The sequence below is a fragment of the Hyperolius riggenbachi genome, chromosome 4 (genome assembly GCF_040937935.1).
Source record: "Hyperolius riggenbachi isolate aHypRig1 chromosome 4, aHypRig1.pri, whole genome shotgun sequence".
Taxonomy (NCBI): domain Eukaryota; kingdom Metazoa; phylum Chordata; class Amphibia; order Anura; family Hyperoliidae; genus Hyperolius; species Hyperolius riggenbachi.
This window is the reverse complement of record NC_090649.1, coordinates 214,624,670-214,650,518: the sequence shown is the minus strand read 5'-3', so window position 1 is coordinate 214,650,518 and position 25,849 is coordinate 214,624,670. Positions and strand designations below refer to the sequence as shown.

Here is a 25,849-nt window from a genome sequence, read left to right as displayed (position 1 = left end):
TATATGTTGACCCTTAAGTTATATGAACCTGCAGTGCTTTAGGGGTAATCAAGAGGCCGCAATCTACCTATAAGAATATCTCCTGGTCGCCTTTTCTTTTTCCCATTGGAAATGCACAGACCAATCACCTTAAATATACATATTTAAAGGAATGAATAAACAGAGAAAAACCACATAAAGTGGAAATGACTGGACGACAGCCTGTACACTGTGGGGATTGTTGCATGTGTGCCCTCACAAAGACGTGGCACCCTCGCTATTTTATTTATTGACCAGTTAATGCATTCATTCATCACTAAGTCCCCCATAAAAGAAACCGTGTGCAGCTTTCTCTTGAATAAAATTGAGATTAAAAAACTGACGAGACTGAAGATTGCAAATAGGCTAAGGTAGGTAAACAGTGACCCATAGGTGCCCCCTGCGGGGTATGTAACATGTGTTAAACACACAATAGTCACCACAGACTACGGGCTGCCATCCAGGAATTCCCAGTTGATGTGTTTTTTCTCTAGTTATTCATTCATTTTCCCATAATTGATTATTATTGTTATTATTTAGTATTTCTATAGCGCCAGCATCTTCTGCAGCGCTGTACAGTAGTACAACTAGTTTAATGGGCTAAAAAGGAGCTGAAATCACCAATTCTATTAAGTTTAAAAGGTTATTTCGTTTTTTGACACAGAAAAACCTAACAAACAGTTAAGCCCAGGGCAACCTTCCAACTGGTTTTCCATTGAATGATCAAGATGGCGCCGGACTCGGACGCCGCGGCCACAGGGCTCCGGACTTTTCCTCTTTTTTAAATGTGAGCTCTCACTCTGCTCACCTCCAAGCTCCTCTTTCTGCTGAGGCGGGATGCGGAGGACATGGGGATGCTGGTCTCGCTCTCCGCGGCCATCAGGTCGCGGTCTGCGGGCCGGCAAGAACACCAGCTGTTTTTCCTCGCCATCTTGGAGTGCACAGAGGGCTTCGCAGCACACATGAGGGAGCGGGGCGGAACCTCGTTCTGCCGCCGCTGCTGCCAGACCACCGGCATCGCCTCCCACGTGGATCCCTCCATGGCCCTGCAGCTCGCTACACAGAGGCCTTTCACAACAGACACGAGGGAGCAGGGCGGAACTTCGATCTGCCGCTGCTGCAGTCCACCGGCATTGCCTCCGGTGTGGATCCTTCCATGGCCCTGCAGCTCCCTTACACCACGTAAGCTGCCGACCACCGTCGCGGACCCGGATACAAGGCAAGTGGGCACCATCCTCTGCTTGCTCCCGGCATAGGCTGTGCGGGTCTGCCCAGCTGACTTGCCCCTCAGGTATCGCTGCCTGCAAAAGACCACACAGTATCCCCTACCGTCCTGCAGGGCCACCCACAGTGCTGCTCCGTCTGCTGAGAGAGTGCAGCAATCCCGTAGCCCTGGATTGAGGTGGCTACAGGATCCCCCTCCACCACGTGGGCCGCTGCGATGGGGCCTAGGAGCCCAAGACGCCAGCCTGGAGCACGTGGGACACTCCACATGTACATGAGGCCTGACCACCTACGCTTCCTGCTGGGCCTCCCACGTGGAAGAGATCCTCAGGCTGAGCTCCAGAGAGGGTCTTCACCAGCCACAGCCTCCACCAGCCGCAGCCCCCAGCCTGCTCGGCCACCCAGGGTCTACCCCTGCCACTGCTGCGAACCATGTCAGCCTGCAACACCCACCACCGACCCAGCGCTGAAGATCAGCGATCATCCTGCACCACTACCCAGCCGTGAAGATCCGCAGCCCACCTGGCGTTTTCCCACAGGGATGGACACTATTCGGACTGACTGTAACCTGTAGCCCAATAAGGACTCTACCTCTGTCTCTCCCCCTGCCTTGGCTCTTTTTCTTCTACACTCTCTCTGTAGCTATCCCTTCTCTCTTTTTCTCTCTCTCTCTCTTTCTCTTTACACTCTCTTCCAGGACACACTGCGGGGATCTGGGACTGCTGCGGAGCTGAGCGAGCGCCACCGATAGACGGTAAGGCTGCTCCCCTCACACAGCACTCCACATTTCCCCACGCGTCCCTCACTAGATTAAGTGCTGTATGTATATATAGGTATATTGCTTACTTGTATTACTGTACCTGATTGTATGTGTTGGATTGCATGCATGTGTTTGTATCTCCGACCCTGTTGAGCCAAAAATAATTCCGGGTACAACCCCCGTTGTACTTGGCGAAATAAATATGATTCTGATTCTGATTCTGATTTACTATAATAACTGCTTACAGCTTACTGCTTACATTGAGAAGAATAAGGGAAGTTCATCTTGTACTGTATAATAGAAAATGATCATTTGTCCAGACTCATTCACAATGACAGGAAATTAAGAAGGAGGGGCACTATATATTAATAAATATTTTACCACTTAACTTGGCGCTGGAAGGCTGCCTCAGCACACAGGGCTCTCCTGTTTTTTTTCATTTTCCTTTCTTTTTTTATATTTTCATTTTTCTAGTTTTAGTTTTAGGTTAGGTTTAGGTTAGTTACAGCAGTTAGCTTAGCCAGATATAGGTTTTTACAGCTGCTCATAGCTACTGAAGCTACGCCCAGTCAGCGGCTGCATCCTGCACACGTGGGGCTGTGCTTACCTGCAGGCGAGCTCACCTTTCGCTGCTCGCAACGCCCGCCTGCTGCATTCCTCTCCTCCCCACCAGGAATCTAGCTGAGCCGCGGTTGCCTGCCTCCACCAAGTCCTGCACGAGAGACGCGGAGCGGACCACGTGGGCGGCCGTCACCGCAAGCCGCATGGCCAGCCCCTACTGCGGCTCAGGGTACCAAGAAGTCCGCATAGCGGAGTCCCGGGAAGCTGCTGCATGTGACACCCAGCGAAGAGGCGCCCACAGCTGGGAGTGATTGCTCCGCGACGCTGTCCCTGCCAGCACTGCCGCACCACAGAGGAGCTGCCCCCGACACCGCCGCTCCAGCGGACCACCAACAGCGCTCGGCGAAGAGATCGGGGCCCCCTGCGGCCTCCCACAGAGGAGCTGCCCCCGACACATGGCCTGCAGCAGGAGGAGCTGTCCCCGACACGTGGCCTGCAGCAGGATGGGGCCACCGCAGATGAGCTGACCCTGTCACCGCACCGCCACTCAGCGAGGAATCGAGGCTCCCTGTGGCCTCCCACTTGGCAAACGTCGGAGCTCCATGCGGCCTCCCACGTGGTAAACGTCAGCCGGCCTCACGCCACAGCCTGATGCGGAGCACGCCGGAGGAATCAGCTGACCCGCTCCCCCCCCCCTTTTTGCTGCCGGAATCCGTGCGCCAGAGGAGCGCCTGCCACCCTCCACTCCTCTCTCTGTACTGGCCCGGACATATCGCAGGGGTGCTCCTTTGGGCCCCCCAGGCAGCACACAGGCCGGTCTCAGCCTCCATCGCAGGACAGTCATCACCACAGTGCAGTCCCATTTCCCACAACAGCCGACATACAGACTGCACAGCTGGCTCCCCTCAAGACCTGGTAAGAGGATCACTGGATCCCTTGGACTGTTATGCATTATGGACTGTTCTGCACTGATCGGTTGTTTGCACTGTATGTTGATCCATGGGCTGTTTATGGTGGGTTCTGTTCTACTCTGTATGTTCTCCCCCCTATGGGCTGTTTTTTGGGCTGTACTGATATGATACATGGACTGTTATGGACTGTTCGGCACTGATCCATGGACTGTCTTTGCGGCTGTTCCTGACCGGACCTATGCACTAACTTATGGCTGTTGCGCACTGTTACTGCGGTCATGCGTGGACTTATGGACTGTTCCGCACTGCTACTACCGCTATGCACTGACGTATGGTGGTCCAGCACAGTTACTGCCGCCAAGCATGGACTTATGGACTGCTCTGCACTGTTCTGCTGTACGCACTGCCTGAGGGACTACTCTGCACTATTACTGCTGCTACGCACCATCTTATTGTCTACACTGCACTATACTGTTGCTGCTAGGAGTTATGTTATGCACTGTTACTGCTAGTAGCACTGTTATGCACTGGCTCATAAGCGGCTGTTACTGCCGGTCTGTTATGCACTGGCTCATAAGCTGCTGTTACTGCCGGTCTCACTGCTGCTGCACTGGAGCACTAACTCAGCCCTGCCGCTATGTCTCCCACTTCACCCCTTTCTACACGTACAACCTACACCAGGTCACAGTTACTCAGGTGGGAGCATGCCACAGCCCTACACCCAGAAGACAGGCTACTGGCCGACTCCATATGGAGCCATGTTCAGAAAATGATGGCCTCTCCGACAGGGACTCATGCGCGCAAGCGCCGGAGAGGCTGCCGGGCAGGTGTTCGTGTGAGGCTGCAGAGGAAAGGCTTGAGGTCAGCTATACCAGCAGTCCTCCTGGCGAATGTCCGCTCCCTTCCCAACAAGCTAGAGGAGCTATGGCTCCTAGGGGAAAAAAGAGATCTCGGCAACAACACCCCAGTCTTCTGTTTCACAGAGACGTGGCTCCACGATAACATCCCGGACAGTGCCCTACACCTTCCAGGCTACAACCTCATCCGAGCAGATCGCGACAGAACCCTCTCAGGGAAGAAGAAAGGTGGCGGCATCTGTTTCTACATCAGCCCCACCTGGTGCTCCAACACCTCTGTCCTTGCCAAAAAATGCACACCAGAGCTTGAACTACTTTTGATCAACTGCAGGCCTTTTTACTCTCCCAGAGAGTTCTCTTCCTACGTGCTTGTCGGTGTTTACATCCCACCCGATGCCGACGTCAAAACTGCCCTGCGCGATCTCAGCGACACTGTCACTCGATGGGAGTTGTCCCTGCCAGACTCACTGTTCATCATTCTAGGAGATTTTAACAAGGCTAACCTCCGCCAAGAGCTTCCACGCTTCTACCAGCACATCACCTGTCCCACTAGAAACGCGAACACTCTTGACCACTGCTACACGGTCTTGAGGGACGCGTACAAAGCCACCTCATGGGCAGCTCTAGGCGCGTCTGACCACTGCATCATCCACCTAATCCCCACCTACAGGAGGCGCCTGGAGACTGCAAAACCAGTCCTTAAATCAACCAAAATGTGGTCAAGTGAGGCCAAGCTTCAACTCCAGGCATGCTTTGACTGCACGGACTGGAAGGCTCTGGAAGCACCAAACTTGGACGAGTGGGCAGACAATGTGAGCTCATACATCAGGTTCTGCGAGGACTCCTGTATTCCAACAAAGACTCACAGACTCTATCCAAATGAAAAACCATGGTTCTCCAAGAAACTTCGGCAACTGCACAGAAGCAAGGAAGCCGCACACAAGTCAGGGCACCAGGAAGAATACAGGAGAGCAAGGAACAACCTCGACAGGGAACTGAGAATTGCAAAAAAGGGCTACGCAGATAAGCTAAAGGAGGACCTCTCCTTGAATGACTCACAAGCTGTTTGGCGAGGGCTTAAGGCTGCCACCAATTACAAGCCCCCCCCTCAAAACGCACCTCCCAGCACTGAGCTAGCAGAAAACCTCAGCAGCTTCTACTGCAGGTTCGAGGAGAAGGAGGCTCCCGAAGGGTCTCCGATGCTACAGGCTCCCTTCACTTCACCCCAGGCCTCAGTACCACCATGCCAAGACCTGCCTCCCCCGACCATAAGCGAATCGGACGTGGAGTGCCACCTGTCCAGACGAAATGCCAGAAAAGCCTCAGGCCCTGACGGAGTGTCTCCAGCCTGCCTGAAAGCATGTGCACAGCAGCTTGCTCCTATTCTTTCCTCCATCTTCAACAGGTCCCTTGTGAGCGGCAAAGTACCGGCATGCTTCAAGCGGTCCACCATCATCCCTGTCCCCAAAAAGCAAGGCGCGTCTGACCTCAACAACTTCAGACCTGTCGCTCTCACGTCGGTCATAATGAAAACTTTTTGAAAAAGCAGTCCTGCCCCTCCTCAAGCACAGAACGGAAGCCCAATTAGACCCGTATCAATTTGCTTATAGGGCAAACAGGTCGACCGATGATGCCATTAACATCTATCTGGAGCTTGTCAACAATCACCTTGACAAACCAAATTCATATGCCAGGGTTCTCCTCCTCGACTTCAGCTCGGCCATTAGCCCCCATATACTACAAGAAAATCTGGCTGAGCTCGGAGTCCACCCCACACTTCAACTGTGGATTAAGGACTTCCTTACAAACAGATCTCAGGTTGTCAAGCTGGGCTCCATCACCTCGCAGCCAAGGATCACCAATACAGGGGCCCCACAAGGCTGCGTCTTGTCACCATTCCTGTTCTCCCTCTACACGAACAATTGCAGATCCTCAGAGAATTCCGTCAAGGTAATCAAATTTGCGGACGACACCACCATAGTCTCCAACAACGATGACCAGGCATACCGCCACCAGGTCGACAGGATTTGCCACTGGTGCAGGGAGAACAAGCTGGTCCTCAACAACGCAAAAAACGTTGAAATCATCATTGACTTTAGGAAGCATGCCCCCACCCCACCTCCACTGCACATTGGAGGGATGCTTGTGGAAAAAGTGCCCTGTGCCCGCCTCCTGGGCACCACCATCTCCAGCACCCTGAAGTGGAAGGCAAATACTGTCTCCATCCAGAGGAAAGCCCAGCAGAGGCTTTACTTTCTCCGCCAACTGAAGATGTTCGGCATGTCCCTGAAACTCCTGACAAGCTTCTATACCGCAACAGTCGAAACCGTCCTCTGTTCTTCCATCCTTGTCTGGTATGCTGGCTCCACTGAAAGTGACAGGCGCAAACTACAGAGGGTCATCAGGTCAGCGGAAAAGATAATCGGGCACACACTCCCTGCCCTGGACTCCCTCTACAATGCCAGACTACGCTCCAGAGCAATGAAGATTGCCAAGGACCCCTCACACCCTGGTCACCAGTTTTTCAATCAGCTCCCCTTGGGGAGGAGGTATCTGAGGTATAGGTCCATCTCCACAAAGACCATGAGACACAAAAACAGCTTCTTCCCCTCAGCAGTAAACTCGCTGAACTCCTTTAACTCTGCTCATGCTCTCCCCCCCGTAGACTTTCTGCCTGTAACCAACCTAGTTATGGAGAATTGTGGTTTATGTATATATGTGTGTTGTATTGATGTCTATTATGCCCTATGTTCTGATGTCTCAGATGTTTCTATGTATATGCCCTGTATTCAAGTGCCAAGCCCAATTCCGGGCACGACCCAGTCGTGCTTGGCGAAATAAAAGTGATTCTGATTCTGATGTAAATAAATTATGAATGGGCACATGATAAAACTCCTTTGTTTTTCACAGAAATATCTATATTTTAATTTTCTAATATTTTAGTTGGGTTATTTTATCTTGTCACACAACACTCCGACTTTTCTTGTTGCTGTTTTTCAATTAAACTGTTGATTGAATTTGAATAAGGATTAAAGTCCAACTAAACAAGCAAATGAATAAGGCACATTCTAAAAGCAACCAGGTTGTTACATAAATGTGAACAGAGTATAGCAGCAAACTGGTGGATAGAAATCCTGCTTCATGAGAAGATAATTTGCTTGGAATTGAAGTGCAGGTTAAATACTGTCTGCTCAGGAATTTTGCTGGTAGGTGGGTCAGTCAGGAGTGTCCATGTGATACTCAATGTAGATAAAACAATAGAATGCAGACTACATTTACCATCAGTGGTGAGAGATGGAATGACATTGGCGGACTTTGGAAACAGCACCTGAACATGGCCTATTGTTAGTATATTGTTTTGTCACTTAACTGTCCCTCAGAGGGGCTCACAATCTTCATAGTCTTATGTCTATCTATGTATCTTGTAGTGTAAGTATCGTAGTCTATGGTCAATTTTAGGGGAAGCCAGTTAACTTATCTGTATGTTTTTGGGATGTGGGAGAAAATTAAAGTTCCTGGAGGAAACCCATGCAGACATGGAGAGAACATACAAACCTCGGTAGTGCCCTGGCTGGGATTCAAACTGGGAATCCAGCACTGCAAGGTGAGAGTTCTAACCACTACATCATCGTGCTGCCCCAGATTTTCTTACAGGCAGAAGGGAGGCCTACTGATGACCCCTAAAATTCTGCATATAACTTAAGGGTCATTATCTAATGGTGAGTTGCCCATCAAAGGGGTGTGGTGGAGACATAACTGGTGATCTAAGGAATTCACAGCTTGAATATAGCGTATAACCACCGTGATGTTTGAAGAATGCAGAGGACTGTGATGGAACTGTGTAGAAAGCATGGACTGCATTACATTGATTTGATTTTAAAACCTATTGTAAGTGGCAAAGATGTAGGAAAAAAAGATATTTACATGTGCATTTTACTCAGAAATAAGTGTACGCTTTACACTTTAAATGCAAATGCATTTTATTTTTTTTTGTGATACACTGATAATGGTCCTTCAAGCATGTATTGACAACCTATGGCTATTGATAAGGGTAACTGATACAGTGGAGCAATTTTTGTCTACAGCTTTCTAACTTTTTGTCATGCATTGTTCTTCTTAGGAATTTATAAGAAAGAAGCTCATCTGCTTTTGAAAGTTTTCCAGATCAAAAGTCCAACAGACATTCTAATCAAAAAGTTTCAAAATGTCAACTTTGCATTGGATGGTTACGTAAGTTTTCTAATATACTGAGCAGTGAGGCATCATGTTGTCTGATTAAGTACTATTTTATATTTTATTATACTATTCCTTTAGCCGTATATAAGATAGCAGTGCAAGAAAAAAAATGCACTGTCTGTCAGTAAAATTCAAGAACACTCTCCCATTATATACTTATCCAGACTTATATATTTCTTGCATGACATTGAAAAGGAAATGTAAAACAAAAACAGTTATCTTGGTGTCCAAGATTCACTTCTTTTAAAATGACAGAGGTGCACATTGAATTTATTTTCTCTAAATATAGACATATAGTTCTATTAAAACAATGGGACTTGTTTGTGAACTAGGAATAACTCTTGGATGATTCACCTGACATACACATCACTCCAATACATTTATAAAGGGTTAAAGGTTTTCTTGGTGATAGAAAATATGTTGCAATGTGCATTAATATTTTTTCTGCATTGCAAATTGCTCATATAGATAAGACACAAAGAAGATAGGACCTGATTCACACAACTCTTGCTGACATACTAATGGCACCGTTTAAAACCTTTTCAATGTTTTTTATTTGGTTTGTAGTAGCTGCCAGCTGCTTTCAATTTAATTTTGAATCTAGACAGGGGTGAGCTCATTGATTTCGCAGAATTCCATATTACGACTATTGCATCAGAATTTTGCTATACCGAGTTGAAAACCATATTTAAGAATTTGGCTGAATTTTTATGTGCAATGTAAAAAAAAATATTTGTATAAATAAAAAAAAAATGTTTACTTAGGGACATGACATAAATGCAAAAATTCTAAGCAAAAAAGAGAAACTTCTAAGCAAAACCTATTGCAAACATATTTTTGCAAATTTGCATTAGACATAATTAATCTTATAGTTAGAGTAAAAATATATGTGCAATAAATTACAATTATGTGATTTCACAATGCAAACTTGGAATCCTCAAATGTCCATGTGTGTTTGGAATTCCATGCAAACTTTTATCATATTCAGAATTTGGTTATTATGACCATCCCCTATTTTCAGAAAAGGGTTTGAAAAGGTGTTCATTTTAGTGTAAAAAATAATGAAGATGTATCTTCTTTCCAGAAAATGTCAATCATTTGGTTTGCTAATGAAAACTGGGCAATTTACACATCTTTGATCATCACAACTTACACGTACATTTTTTGTTTTTAAATTAATTGTTTCTTCATTCATTTTCACAAATTACAGGTTTCCTCTGGGAAAGAGAAGAACATTTTTAATTATCAAGGTGAAATACAATCTAAGGAATTTGGAAAGTTTGTATTTCAAAGACAAGGTAAATAATGTATTTAAGTTCTTACAAACATTGAAGGCATACTAGAATGCACCAGCAAATTACATAAGCTTCTTTAACCACTTGAGGACCGCAGTGTTAAAACCCCCTAAAGACCAGGACATTTTTACTTAATAGGCCACTGCAGCTTTAAGGCCTCACTGCCGGGCCATATATGTCAGCATACAATTGATTCCCTCCACCCCCTTTTATCCCCACCAACAGAGCTTTCTGTTGGTGGGGTCTGATCACTCCCATAATGTTTTTTTTTCCGCAAATATTTATGTTATTATTTTTCTAAGAAATGTTTCCCTTTTTTGTTTATTTTTTCCCTAGGCTCACTCTCCCTCCCCCTGCCAGCCAATCCCCATGATCAGCTGTCATAGGCTTCAGCCAATCACTTCTGTCTCCCTCAGGTGGACAGCGCTGCCGTGGATCGCAGCACTGTACAGAATAATTAGACAACGGTTTCGCCATCTAACAGTCTACTAGCGACGATCGCTGCTGGGAGGCTGATGGTGGAGAGGAGCTCCGTCATACAAGCAGGAATGCGCACGCATCAGCGCATGCAATTTCCTGCAAAACAGGCCCACAGGACCTTACACCGATCAGCATTAGGCGGTCCTGGGGCTGGCATCGCGCTCACGCCCATCGGCAAGACGCGGTTGGCTAGAAGTTAATCTATGTTAATTTGTTTACAATGATATCAAGTCCCCTTTATGAGAATTATTTATTAATATTTAAATCTAGTTTTTAAGTTTTTACTGTTTCATTGTTCCTGCTCAATGATACTTCATGGACATATGCTAGAGCTCAAATCTATTAATTATTGACCCCTTTTATCTCTTTCCCGCTCTCAGAAGCCGTTTACTGACAGGAAAGTGTTTTATGGCTGTAATTATTTATCAGTGAGAGTTATGCTATAGTCTGACCCAGTCTGACCCCATCCAGAAAAAAAGGAAAAAAGGAACACAGCGTAGGTATTTGTGTGCTTGGCACTATACATTCACATGTCTTTCTAATCATGTCACATGTCACCACGGTTGTCCTTTACCATTCTGCAACTGCCTAACGTCAATTGGCGGCCGCAAAGTTGCTCTCCCAGGACCACCTAACACAGATTTTCATCAAGGGTGGAGATTAGCGGGGATAGCCTGCACATCATCCCTGCTGAGTTATGGAGCTCCGCTCTGTAAACAGCCTGCCAGCCACGATCGGAGCTGGCCTGTCAGGCAGTAAAATGAAAAAAAAAATCCACAATTACTTGTATAGTGCTGCGATCTAGTGCAGGGCTGGTAGGCTCTGCTGGTGGCAAGAAAAGGAGGCACGATTCATTTGTGTGCAAAGTTGTGCCGTACAGTGAACAGTTAACACTGCAGTGTGCTGAATTGTAAACATGGCCTGGTCACTAGGGGGGTGTAAGCCTGTGATCCTCAAGCAGTTAAATGTATGTGAGAAGTGGGTCCACTGAAATTTTAGCTGCATATTAAAGTATTATACCAGTAATAGACTAATATTATCTGAACAGAGACCACAGGGTTAAAGGGACCCTGAGCAATGTCATAAAAAAATTTACTTACCTGGGGCTTCTTCCAGCCCACCATAGCCTGCGAGGTCCCTGGCATCCTCCTGGCCCCCTCCGTGCTCACACTGGTGGCTCCGGTAATGTGCCAACTTTGTTTGAAGTTGTGCATGCTTGCCCCTGCTGTGTACCCACCGTATCATCACGCTGGCCACCGTAAGAATCCTGCATGTGCTTGGTTCAGTGTGTGTAGAAATGGGTAAGGGGCACTATGTACCTGTATACTCATTTCTCCTGGGAGGGGGCTGGCATCTGGGGGTCCCCTTCTTAAAGGGGATTCCCAGATGCCACCATTAACACCCCCAGGGCATTGTTGACCCCCACCTCCTCCTGGGGCACCATAGGTGGGGAAGAGCCCCTTGTCCATAAATTGGACAAGGGCTCTGGGGGAGAGGGAGGCTTGGCCGGCGTACATTTGAAAAGGGCGCCTGGAAAAAAAGGGCACCTGATATAGATGAAAAAAGCCAGATTCCACTACAAAGGGCACCTGGTGTAGCCCTTATGCCAAACTTGGCTACAAAGGGCACCTGGTGTAGCCCATATACTAAATTCAGCTACAAAAGGCGGCCTGGTGTAGGCAAAAAGTCAAATTCGGCTACAAAAGGTGCCTGGTGTTGCCAAAAAGCTAGTTTTAGTTTAAAAAAAGGATGCTGTTATAGGCAAAATTAGTTAGGCTATAAAAGGGCTCTGGAAATAGGTGAGAAAAGCGATTACTATGACCTAACTTTTCCCTACTCTCACACAGAACCCTCCACTGATGGTGCCTAACCCTAAGACCCTCTGGTGGTGCCTAACCCTAACCCCCCTGGTGGTGCCTAACCTTAAGACCTCCTGATGGTGCCTAGCCCTAATCTCTCCCCTGGTGGTGATTAACCTCCGCCCCCCCCCCCCCCGGTGATTGCTATGGCCTAACTTCTCCCTACTCTCTCACAGAACCCCCCCTGGTGGTGCCTAACTCTAACACCCCCCTGGTGGTGCCTAACCCTTATCCCTCCCCCTTGGTGGTGCCTAACCAAGAACCTTGTAGCCAAATAAAAAATTCGGGCTATAAAGGGGCACCCTTTTGTAGCAGAATCAAATACCTTGTAGCCGAAAACCTTGTAGCCCGAATCAAAAATATGGGCTACAAAGGGGCACCCTTTTGTAGCAGAAGCAAAAACCTTGTAGCCAAATAAAAAATATGGGTTATAAAGGGGCGCCCTTTTGTAGCAAAATCAAAAAACTTGTAGCCGAATGAAAACTATGGGCTACAAATGGGCGCCCTTATGTAGCCGAAGTAAAAACCTTGTAGCCGGAAAAAAACCTTAGGCGTCATTTTCACCACCTTGTAGCTCATATGTGCAGAAATAACATTAAAGTCCATGGAGGCACCCTTTTCATTTAGATGGCTCAGGTGCGTCCTGTTCAACTGATTCCGCTTGGCCGCCCCTCCCATAGGAACCCCCCTATACCATGGACCATGAGGTCTGGTATAGCTCAGGATGCAAAGCCCCACGCGGCCGGGGTGCTGCATTCTGGCTATCCCTGCCTGCATGGGGACAAGGGGTTAAAGAGGCTTGGTAAGGTGGGGCCCCACATAATTTTTTTTAAAATTTTCCACACATATGCATGTATGCTGCATTAATGAACAAAGACAATATTTTAAGCCCACTTAAGTATAAGAACACATGCATTTTAATTATTGCACCTTTATAAATTTGCCTCTTTGTACAGGAAGGCTATATGTGCAGCACATCTAATAATATGGAATACTACATAAATAGTTCTGATTATAGAACATGTATTTAATATGCACCATGAGTGCATTTACTTAACAACAATTAACACTAACTGCACATATATATTATGTCATATACACATCAGGTGAGTCTGTGGTATGGGGTGTTTAAGGAAACATGATTTTATCAACTTGTTATAAATTAGCTAGTATCCCAGTGAGACCCTCCTGATGTTGTAATCAAGACATCTAATGACATTTATGTATACTTACAAAATAATTAATCTCCTTTTAATGTCCTATGTATATAAGCTGCCTGTTCTAACATGTTGTCAGCAAACCTGAATCAAGTTCTAAAGAAGAATTATTAGCTTAAAGCTTATGCCTGGTACACACCATGTAAGATGGGGGTGGGTCGAATCAGTCATTTCCATCAGGTCCAATCAAATTTCCAATCATTTATCTGATCAATTTTGTTCCGAAGTGATCAGAAAATTGATCAGAAAAAAGATCATAAATCAGATTAGACCTGTTGGAAATGACCGATTTGACCAGTCAATCCGATTGGAACTTACATCATATGTACCAGGCATTACTCTTCTTAGTCAAGTTATTCAATAAATGGTATCATCCTAATTCAAAAATGATTGGTGTTACTGATGGCTAGTACAATACTCTACTGTCTTCATTTTAAGTTAGTTAACAATTTTTCAAAGCAAAAATTCAATGAACTGATTTGTTGAAACCATAGCACCCCACATTAAAGGCCTGGAATTCATATAAAATAATTACATTTTTGAAAATATATTTTTATTTTTCATGTTTTTGCTTTTCAAATAAAAGATACATATATAAAATAAGAAAAAATGGAATGAAAGATAAGCCAAAAAATGAAAGATCGCAGGGTTTCAATAAATTCTGAATAAAACATTTTTCCATGTTGCATTGAACATTTAAGACCAAATACTAAAACATGTTGTGTTTTGTGTGTTGTGTATTTTTGCAGTTTATCAAAACATCAGTGACTCTTCCGGTAATTACTATGGCACAAACAGCAGTTCTGTAGCAGCTGCAATTTTAGTACCTTTTTTTGCCCTCATACTATCAGGATTTGCCTTCTATTTATACAAACACAGGTAAGGTCATATTTATTTATGTTTTAACATTTCTTTTTACTATACTATCCTACTCATTGATTTGTTTAAATAAATAGAGATATCTACAACTTTCACATTTTTGTTGAGGCAGATACAACAACTTATATAGAATATCTAAAAAAGTCCAGTATCTTTTTGCTCACTAGGGTAGCAGAAATATCTCTTAATAAGAGAAAATTAGTTTGCCCGTCATCTCATACAAGATGCTAATCTTATCATGGGCAATCCGGGACTTTACGGGGGGACACATTTTAGTATATTCAGAGATATAAATTAGGTAAGTATTGAGTCAGATCATCTAATAAATATTAAAAAGTACATTTTATTCACAAACTACAAAATATTTTAATGTTTGCATATACAAAGGATGATTGGTCGCATAGCCATCACAGTGACATAAGTTTCATATTATATTGACAATTGTAAAAATACTCTGTCATTTCCCTATATGGGACACACTGATTTGGAATATTTTCCCAAGATGTGGTTATTCAATATGAGGAATAAAGTGGGTCCCATATAGGGAAATGACAGAGGGACCACGCTTGGGCAATTCTGTCCATGTAGATTTTTAACGAATGAATGACCGTATGCCAAGATTGTACTCTCTACGGGTTTTGTGAACATAAGACAAAATACAGTTCTCTTTTTCCGGAGTGGCATTCTCCCATGCTCAAAAAGCATAAATTACTGTTGGCTGGTATCCATTCAGCTAGTAGAATAAACATGCATGTCTTACTTTTAGAATAACTCCCAAACAATCGGAGTCACCCCATTAACCCCCTCAGCCCATCGGCGTCGGGTGGGGTGGTAGCCCCAAGACTGCATAATGCCAATTGGCATCAAGTCCTGGAGTGGGGTTTTGCAGGAGATCGCATGAGTCGATGCATGTGCATCTCTGCTTGAATGATGGAGCTCCGGAGTCTCCCATTGGTGTTTGATGCAAGGAGACTATTAGATGGCGAAACTGCCATCTATTTACATTGTACAGCTCTAAAATCTATGGCAGCGTTGTACTGGGGACAGCCATGTCACTCAGCTGTCCCCTGGGAAGGCACAAGAGCTATCGACTCTCATAGGCTGATGCCTATGACAGCTGATCGCTGTTATTGGCTGGTGGGTGGAGGGAGGGAAACATACATAAATAAAAAATAGACATATTTATTTAAAAAACCCACACAAATAAATACATAAAAAATAAATACTGCAGCAGCAATCAGAGCCCACCAACAGAAAGCACAATAATATGTGTGTTCAATAGTATGGCTCTGCAGTGAGCTCTTAAAGCTGCAGAGCCTTCATTTGTTAAAAATAGCCTGGTCACTGTGGGGTGTAAGCCTATGGTCCTGACGTGGTTAAAAGTTAATCAGGATAACCAGCCTGGAGTGGAGTGGAGACTCATATAGAGGATTCAGTTGGTGCTAGTGTCCGAAGGGCATTATTAGTGAGCTGTATACAACAAAGAACCCATAGTTGGTACAGAGTACAGATGTAAATGCCTAGGTGCCAAATGTAATACTAGTAACCAATGATGACCACAGAAGATAACAAAGATAGCTGTGAATATACCTTGTCATCATATTTCTGTGGTGGCCTCCACATGGATTCTTTGCTATGCAAAATGACTTTGAAGTAGTTGGCCCTTATAGGAATCTATATGAGCCCAGAGACCAGAAGTGAAGCTAGAATGAAAGAGAGATCTCAAAACCATGACTGTCAAAAGAAGATTTGTTATTAATACCACCAGAGAGTTGTTTATAGTAAAGAAGAAGATAAACTATACATTAACTTTTTTTTTTTTTAAACAATAAGCTGTAGCAGGCTTTTCTGATATGCATGTTCTCTGTAACAACTTACAGATTGTTACAAGCAACAGCAAATGGGTATAAAGATAAATTGTCACATTCAGTGGCTAGAAAAAGGTGTTGGTAAATTTCAAATGTATTATACCAGGTAATAAATGGTCACCTTTTATTTTCTTGGAGACATTCATCTTGCTGTACTTTAGCAGCTAACTTTATTTTTGGTTGATACAGTATTGTGCAACAAGACTTTTTAAAAACATTGCATATGAGAACTATTTGTGTAAAAGAGGCACCCTGGTGTGTGATAAAAGCATTTAAGAACAGTTTAAAAACAATAAGGAAATTAGGTAGCTTACCTCAATGATGAAAAAATCTTTGTAGTAACAAAAGATTTTTATTAGTGATAGCACAGGCAACGAAAAAATCTTTGTAGTAACAAAATATTTTTATTAGTGATAGCACAGGCAACACATTTCGCGGGTCTGAGCCTGCTTCCCCAGGCCAATAACAGTGCCAAACTAAATGAACAGTCCAGCGTAGGGAGGCTCCCTATGCTGGATGGTTCATTTGGTTTGGCACTGTTATTGGCCTGAGGAAGGGGTCTCTGACCCGCAAAACGCGTTGCCTGGGCTATCACTAATAAAAATCTTTTGTTACTACAAAGATGTTTTTCGTCATTGAGGTAAGCTCCCTCATTTCCTTGTCATTTTTAAACTGTTCTTAAATGCTTTTATCACACACCAGGGTGCCTCTTTTACCCAAATAGTGCTTATTATACCCCCACACGCCACCCGTCTGAGGGGTGGAAGCAGAGCATCCGTGGTTCACCACGGTTAGGATCTGCTTCCTGTGCTTCTTCAAGGAGAGCGACCGCACCCAGGTCCCCGGTGACCTCCCCGAGTGGAGTCGAGTTAATTGTCTCCACCTGCTTCTTGTGGTCAGTTGCCCCTCTGCAACCCACCTTTGTTGTTCTTATTACCATTTTTCATCCATCTACTTGCTGTGACATACTACACCATTGGGCTCCCTTTATTGTCTCCTGTGCCTTTTCTAGAGGGTGCTTTGACACCCACACTCCAACGTATTGCATATAAGAGTTCTGTCACTGCAGAATGTTTAAATTGTCTGCATTCAATTTGTCCTGAAAGGGAATATATAAAACTTACATAAAAATACAAGCTTACAACATTCATGTGCCATGCAGCCTCTTACCCACATAATTCTCTTAGGAGACATAATAAAAAGCCAACTACTCTAAGGCCTCTTTCACAGTGGGATGCAACATTAAGGTCACATAACGTGCCCCTAATGCAATGCATTGAAAGACTATAACTTGGACGTTATAGTACATTCATTAGCCCTGTGTTTGGTGCGCCGTTTTCATCGCACAGTGATTGAATGAAAACGGCGCATGCGTTACATAAAAAAAAAAAAAAACCTTACTGAGCATGTGCAACACACATAACGCAGCAAACGTATTGCTAAACGCACAGCATTCAGCACTTTCTAAATATTGCTACACATTACACACAACGCAACGTGTGCACTGTGAATGTCGCACAGACTTTGTATTGCTGTGCGTTTGTCTGCATTATAAAAGTCTGCGTTCTAAAATTTTCTAACGTGCGACTTTAACGTTGCACTGTGAAGAGGCCTCATAGTAACTTTAATAGCAGCTCCATCATTCAAGCGGGGATGCGCGCACATTGGCGGGTGCAACCTCCTGCAATCTCCGCCCCTAGAACTTTACGACAATTGGCGTGGAGCGGTCCTGGGGCTGCCGCTGTGTTCATGCCAATCAGTGTTACGCAGATGGCAAGAGGTTAACTGATTGGCTACTATTCACATCAGGCACTTAACTCACCACCTGGGTGCCCAATTATTGATAGTTTACTAGCTGCCTGCCAATCCTAGTACTCCCAAATGATCTGATCCATCCAGTGATGCTCAACTATAGACTTTATGATACATTCAGTTGTACAATAATTTTTAAGCTGCAGTCAGGGATGTGATAACACTATCTGAATAGCTATATTGGAATCACAGAATAGTGGCACATTTATTAGAAAGCATTGTTACATTTGAAATAACACATCACACAGTTTTCTTCTGTGACATATGCTGACCTGTAATGTATGTATTTATTTATTTGTTTATTTATTTATACAGATCAAGACCCAAAGTACAGTATAATGGATACGCTGGTCATGAAAATAGCAATGGACAAGCATCATTTGAAAACCCCATGTATGATACAAACTTAAAACCAACAGAGGCAAAAGCTGTTAGATTTGATACAACACTAAACACAGTATGCACAGTGGTATAGCCTTTGATGTCTTTTAAAGACTGATTCATAGCCATACCTCTGCAGGACGAATAGAAATTCTATTGGTGCCCTAAACCAATACCTACTACTTTGGCTTTTGCTGCTGTAAACTCCAACACCATTGGTCAGCAAACAAAGATGCACCTATTATACTCAATGAATGGGTTGATTCTTCTAAAGTTCATGTGGAGAATATTCCTTCCTTTAAAAGAGGATTAAAATGCCTGCCTGCAATCTGCTTGCCATTAAGGAATACTTCAGGACTCAGGAGACAAGCAAATTATGCCAATTTGTAATTTCAGTGCCACAATGTTGTGGTCCAATGCCTTTATCTGCAATATTTGGGGCACTTGGATAAATCCTTGGAATACTTTTTTTAAATCACATCACTAAAGTACAAATATTTTGTGTATCCCAACAAAAAGTGAATGTCCTGTAGGAATCGAGACATTTAAAGAAGAGGACAACCTTCTTTATGGTTGCACATACACATGCTTTACCATGAGATCAGTGACATTATGTGACCGTTAAAAGCAGCCAGATTTTTCATGCACTGTTTGTGCACTGGGTGGTTTGCTAATCTTTCCATTCAGCTGGTGTTGCAAAATATTACTGCACAATTTTTTGCACTAGTATGTTTGAAATGAGTGAGTTTCATCTCATCAACAAAAACAGGGTTTATAATGAAAATGTTTGGAGTCATGCTCATTTGACACCCATTTCACTGGACACTAGGTTTTATTGTATCAGAATTCATTCAGCTGCATCATTTCCTAACAGAAAAATCACAAAAAGAAACAGTGTTTCTGTTCCGTTTAATGCAGACTCTCATCTTTTTACATCGCATCTGATATCATGTTCAAAAGCAGTGGTCAATTTTTGTACAATATATATTTTATGTCTTATTTTCTTATAAAAAGAAATAAATAAAAAACAGGGTTGACAATGAAAATTTGTATTATACAATTAAACAGCATTTGAAAAATTGTGAATAGTAATTCCTTAAAACAAGATGAAAAAATTGGGAATTGCAGATGCGTCCAGTGGCTCCTTTTCTTTACCCAATTTTATTTTTCTTTTATTTTGGTGTTTAAAGAAGTTTTTATTCCTCATGTTTTGGTCATCAGTAATTATTATTTTTTTCAGCTGTTCACTGGGGTATACACTGGTTTAAAATACAACTGGGACTTGAAGTATAATTCACCTCTAGTTTTTTTTATATTGGAAATTCTAGTGTAACTGATCTAAAGCGTCAAACTGCATCTAACAGGGTATTTACACTAATGAAAAATTGGTTCTACATATTCAAGTCTATAAAATATGCGGATGATTTTGAATTTGCTGTAACAAATGCAGGAGTGACTCTGTGTTACTATTTTGGCCTGAATTAGGGAAAATACTTTAGACGGAGTACTGTATTATTTAGAGATTATTTTTATTTGTGTAGTAAATTAGTAACAGAATTCTTATCTATATATTAAAAAAAAAATTCTATGAATGTTTAGTTTACTGCATGAGTACATCTAAAATGAGGAAGGGATGCAAATACTAGCCTTTATTGACTGGTTGACACATGTACAGAACTGTTATTACATAGGTTGTATCTTGGCATAAATAGAGAAGAAATTCCAGAAGACACAACAATGAAAACAATTAACGTATGATAGATCTTTTCACAGCCACGCAGTTTCTAATAGACACTTTGCTTTGAACCAGAGCAGTAGCTGGTGCTTACTTCCCAGGCAGGTACACTGATCCTGTGTACCTCAACATATGTCCACTGTAGAAAACAAGCACATCACTGTTTGAAATTTGTGTTTTAAAAGTAGTCAATGACTGCACACTAGGACCCATATGCAATTCACTTTTTCACCTGAGTTTTCTCCTAGGAGATAATTTTTCATCTTTGATTTAAAATAACTTTCCAGCACTTTTAAACCAAAAAGGTACCTAAAAGTAGGTGGAAAAGTAGTACCAAACTTATTTTGAGTATTTTCTTGCTTTCTGGTGGCTGAAAATGCATTTTATTGAGAAGTTTAAAAATACCACCTAGGAGAAATTTCAGGAGAAAAAGTGAATTGCATATAGGCCTAGATGTTTCCGGCTCCACCCTGATGAAGGTTGAAGCTTAAAACAAGCATTGTGTAGCCATTGTCTAATACACTTTTAACCCTTAGACTGCCATAGACATCTATAGGTGTTCTTTGTTTTTGCATCCATACACCATGGACATGTAAAGGAAATTTAGTAAAAAAAATGACTTCTACCTACAGCGGATGTCTATAGGCATTTTTATGTCCCCATATTCCTTTGCCATGGACATTTTAAAAGGTGTTTAGTACAAAGTTGTGGCTCAGTGCCAACTTTCTACTTAACTTGAAATATGCAAATAATTCTTGTTGATACAGAATAATGCAAATGTTACTGCACATCTATGCAGCTTGAAAACGGACTAATCAAATGATTACACTGCTTGGTTAGTGCATTTTACAATAGATTTGTTTTGAATAATTAACATAATTCTGTAACATAAAATTTAAAATAATTTTCAATCATCTCAAATGTATTGCCACCTCAATGACATCCCTACTGACTAATGTGGACTGTGAACAACTTCATAAACGCTCTACCCCCATGATAACACATACCAGTCGGTGCAGGATCTAGAGAGCCAGTCCTTTAGCACAAATCATAGAGAAAGGATCCGCAAACCAGACTTGGCTCAGTGAAAAAATGTCCATTCTTTATTAGAAATATCCACATGACAGAAAAATGTGCAATAAAATCACAGGATCGACTGACGCGTGTCGGGCTTACAATCTGCCCTTAATCATAGTCCTAATGTGGACTGTGCATGTAGATTTGGGCAAGGCATTTAATAAACACAATTAAAACATAGATGGCGCTGGGGTGTAGCGTTTAAAAAAATTAGCTGCCAGTCTAAGGCTTAAAATACAAGTGCTTCATTCCTACTGTAAACATATCCTTTCACAGCCTATTTTGATGGGAATTTTTTTTTACTGTACTGATGTGCTCAGTCGGGATTAGAATTGCTAGAAAATCTATTTTTTGTTCTTATTTTTTTATTTGTGAACTGGTGAAAGAATTGTTTGGAATCCTTACAGGCCTCTATTCCCATAGCTGCTTTAATCACCAGTCTCTCTGTTAACACCTAGCACTACTGAGAACTGGCAAGTTATAAATGTTGAATTTCAATCTGACTACAGACCTGACTACCAAGATCCCTGTGACAGCTGCTTACCTCTGGTGCTCATTGATGCACATTACGGGTTATGATGTGGCAGGGGTGGCTGAAAGAGAGCAACCGTGTGAAGAGTGTGGTTGTGGTAAGAAGTTGGCAGACCTAAGGCAAGGGTGGGAAGGGCATGGCTGGGTCGAGTGTGGCATGTGCAAGAATTCTAGTTAGGGAGTAACTAGTAAGTAAGTAACTGGTTCTTACACTATCCAAATTTGCAGGCTCACACCAGTTTGTAGGGTTCTGTTAGCAACAGCAAACAATACTTCATAGGTTGTAAGACTGTATAGTATCTTTACCATGATTCCTTTTGTATAGTCAAGTTTATGGGATTTTCTGAACTATCAATGACATATCAGTCACATGACATAAACATTTACATCATATGATCGACAAATCATTACCACAAGGCTTCTAAATTAATTGAATAATTACAAAAGGATAATAAGAATCATTCTATTCTGGGGAATATAGTTATCACCATACTTTCTAGAACACTTTGCAGAGGAAAACATGCACATATATTTCATTTTTGTCAGGTGATCTGTTTTTTTTTATGTACACATGTAAGTTTAAGTTAAGTCTTCATCTATTACTTCAATTGTGAAGCATACATGCACAAGTTTTTGAGGCAGAATTAACTTCCACTGCAAACCAAATATTTCACAACATAATTATGCTTCCAGTAGAAGGCCTTTCATGATTAAAGCTTTTTTTACGACATGTCTGATCTGGTAGCATGTCAGAGTTGTGAATATATCCTTCTTTATACATATCAAAGTGGCCCATGGCTCTTACAGATCAGTTAATGGTCAAAGAAATCACCAGGGGGGTAAAGTGATTTCCAGTTTCAGCAGAACAATTTTAATTAACTATTCAGTTGTGTGTGCATATATTTGCCTAACCACAGACAGGCCACTCTAATGAAAAAGTTCTACTTTTTAATGGCTGATCTGAAAAACTAGGTAAATACAGTATAACAATATGAGTATAGCAAATATGACAATTAAGTGGTGACTTCAGTCTCACTGAACCTCGTGTAACTGTCCAGACAAAAAGTCTCTGTGCGTTTTTTTTGTTTTTGTTTTTTAGAGTAATTATCAAAATTTGCACTAGAAATTGTAATTTGATTAGTTTGGATGATAGTGATAAGCGAAGATGACCAGTTTAGCTTTGCTATAATTTTAGCAAAAATGTTACATTTTGGCACATATAAGAATATTTATAACAATATCTAGGCAAAAGAAAATCAATTTTCACCGAATTCATTGAAGTCTAGGGGGATAAAAAAAAACACATTTTAATGCAGTTGAGTATATGCATTACACTAAATACACTGAAGTCTATCTAGGCATGAGAAAACACATTTTCACACAGAAGGGTGTATGTGAAAAAATTATGGGCATGCATAGGAAAATACATTTTTTTCCCAAATGCATTCAAGGCAACAAATATAAGAAATTACATTTCCACAACAGTTTCTATTTTCAAAAACTATGTGTCTTGCAAAAGTTTCATTATATTTTTGTGAAACATTCAAGTTCGAGCAAAAATGCAAATTTCAATGCGAACATGACATTAGTGAAAATTTGATCTCATCCCTATTGGACAATACAAAAATGTTGCTTTCATAAGCTTTGTTCTTTTAACCCATTGTTAGTAAATAGTATGCTGTACATGGCAGAACTGTACAAAGGATACCATAAGGCTATGTTAACACAACCTTGCTAGAGTGTTTTTACTTGCTAAAGTGTTCTCATGTTTGTTTTTTTCTTCAAAGGTCTTTGAAGAAAAAAAATTGTATATTACATGGGCTGGCATTCATAAAGCTGCATTTTAGTACATTCTGCATCCTGGTGGATTATATACAAGTAGTTTCTAAAGTACTTATCAACACCTTGATAGAAAAGTTGCTAGATCTTTAGAAAATAGGTGTGAAACTAACATTTAGGGTCAGGGGAGGTTAGCTTAATATCAGTGTAAGGGCTAAGTAAGAGTTACTTTAGTACTTTTAATTAGAATTCATTGCTAATATTTGGTTAACTTGGAATAATCAATAGCTGGGGATAGGTTAATGTTATAATTTAGTCAGATTGAGGTTTGTTTTAGGTTAAGCAAAAGGTCATGGTTAGCGTTACACATCAAACAGGGAAAATGCTAAGGCTAGACATAATAGACATCAAATGAGGGTAGTTAAGGTATGAGCTCAATCAGGTCATGGCAAATAACTAAATGACATCATGGGATAGCTTTACACATGCTAGATTCTTGGTTGAGACCTCATAGAATGGTTGTCTTAGTCAAGTTTCCTTTTAGGGTGTGTTTATTTGAGAGAATTTGTGATATTTGATTTTGGTCATAAAAGAGATCACATTTTTGCATAACTAATGTTTAAACTTTTAAATACATTTCAATAAAAACATTTATTTTTTCTGTACTCTCAGCAAATACAATCTACAGTATAATGTAGATATACAGTTAGCAAGCCACGTTGATCATTACCATGCACGTGTAAGTAAGAAACTGATGTACAAATTTGCTAAGAAAAAGATAAATATTTACAAGAGCAATCTATTTTATGAACTTGAAAAGATTAACAATTATTTTAATTGTTTTAAAGACCTTCAAAAACATGAAATGAAAGCTGAAGACATAGAATTATTTCTTTATATAGAGAAGTGCAACTACCCACACCTTGGTTCACAGGCACCAAAGATTCAGTGTTTTCAGATATGCAGGAAATTGTCACTGAAAATAATCCCAATTTGCCTGACTTTCTGGAAAACCTTCCCTAATCTCAGGTCCTAGCCAAACAATTACCTTTATCCCTTATTCATACCTAACACCATTTCAAACGTCTTAATCCAAGCATTTATATTTTCCCTTAACAAGTTGTGACCTTCCTAATAGCCCTATCTACGTATTTGGGCCTAACTTGTTTTGTAACAAAAACTTAACACTAAGCCTGATTTCTACCTTAAAGAGTAACTTAAACAACATATAGTAGAATGCAGTAAATTATTCAGGATACCCACTTTTATGGCTTTATATTGCTATATATTGTACCCCTGTCTCCCCCACTGAGGCTAGTCCCAGGCTGTTCATCATGCAGAATTCTCCCCTCCCCCTCCCTCACCAGAACATTGTGGGAGACCAGTTATGTTTTTGTACTGGCTTCACAATGCACCGTAACTGATCATTCTGCAGAGATATCTAGTTACCAGTACTAAAGTTGTTGCCGCCTGAGATACATCTCAGAAAATCAGGTAGAAGAAAGATTTCACAAAGGGCAAAAACTGAAAACATAATTTATAAATGAATATTGTACAAAAATAAGCAATGTTATGCATTATTTTATTTTGGTTACAGTTCCTTCACCCTAACTAATAACTCTGCATTTACTTTGCCCTAATCTTTTGTCCTCTAGCAAACCCTAACTTGACCCAGCCTACTTGACTAAGAATAATAGCTATATTTATGTATTAAACTGGGGGTCAATTGACTTGAAGAACAGCCAATTTGCTGCCTCTTGTCCTTTCAGCCCCTAGTTTTATTTAAATTATAATGAGATTTATTTGTCAATGAGATTTATTGTCAACCCATATTCACCTTCACCACAGTTTGCAGGCTTGCTTAAAATTGTATGATTTCAAGTTTTAGAATAGGACCTGTTAGATAAATTTAAGCAACACAGAGTTCTTCTTAGACACCCACTCACCAATAAATTAAACCAATACTTCCTAAAAAGTGTCAGTAGATGCCAATAGAACATGCTATTAGTGACACACTAATGCAATGTGTCAGTTGTTAGGTTTTATATTGGTCTGTATGATGAATGCAAGTCATTTCATTTAGCTGAATATTCATGTTGTGTGCACTGCTCTGCATTTAATCTATGGGACGAAGGGGAGGTTAGTGTTCATTTTTGGCTGATTGCTTGACTTCTCAAGCAACCATCAAGAAAACATATTTGGCATCAGGCAATGCCTATCTGTGCTGGATACCAGAGACTTTACTATATATACACAGCATGCACTGCAAAGATTTCTTAACAGCAAATGTAATCTCTGCATATGTTATCGTTAACAGTCCTAGATTTGTTAAGAAAAAAACATAAAGAAAACATTACTTTTCACCGTAT

The 25,849-nt window shown here is 41.8% G+C and overlaps 1 protein-coding gene across 1 annotated transcript in view; it reads left to right on the top strand.

Annotated features, from left to right (window-relative positions):
• Positions 1-19,332, top strand: part of CSMD1 (CUB and Sushi multiple domains 1) — a 2,205,021-nt gene extending 2,185,689 nt beyond the window's left edge. Inside the window, 4 exon segments of the mRNA XM_068281348.1 lie at positions 8,452-8,561; positions 9,778-9,865; positions 14,168-14,297; positions 18,293-19,332. Of these exon segments, the coding sequence (XP_068137449.1) occupies positions 8,452-8,561; positions 9,778-9,865; positions 14,168-14,297; positions 18,293-18,452 (488 nt within the window). The 3' untranslated portion in view covers positions 18,453-19,332.
• The last annotated feature ends 6,517 nt before the right edge of the window (positions 19,333-25,849 follow it).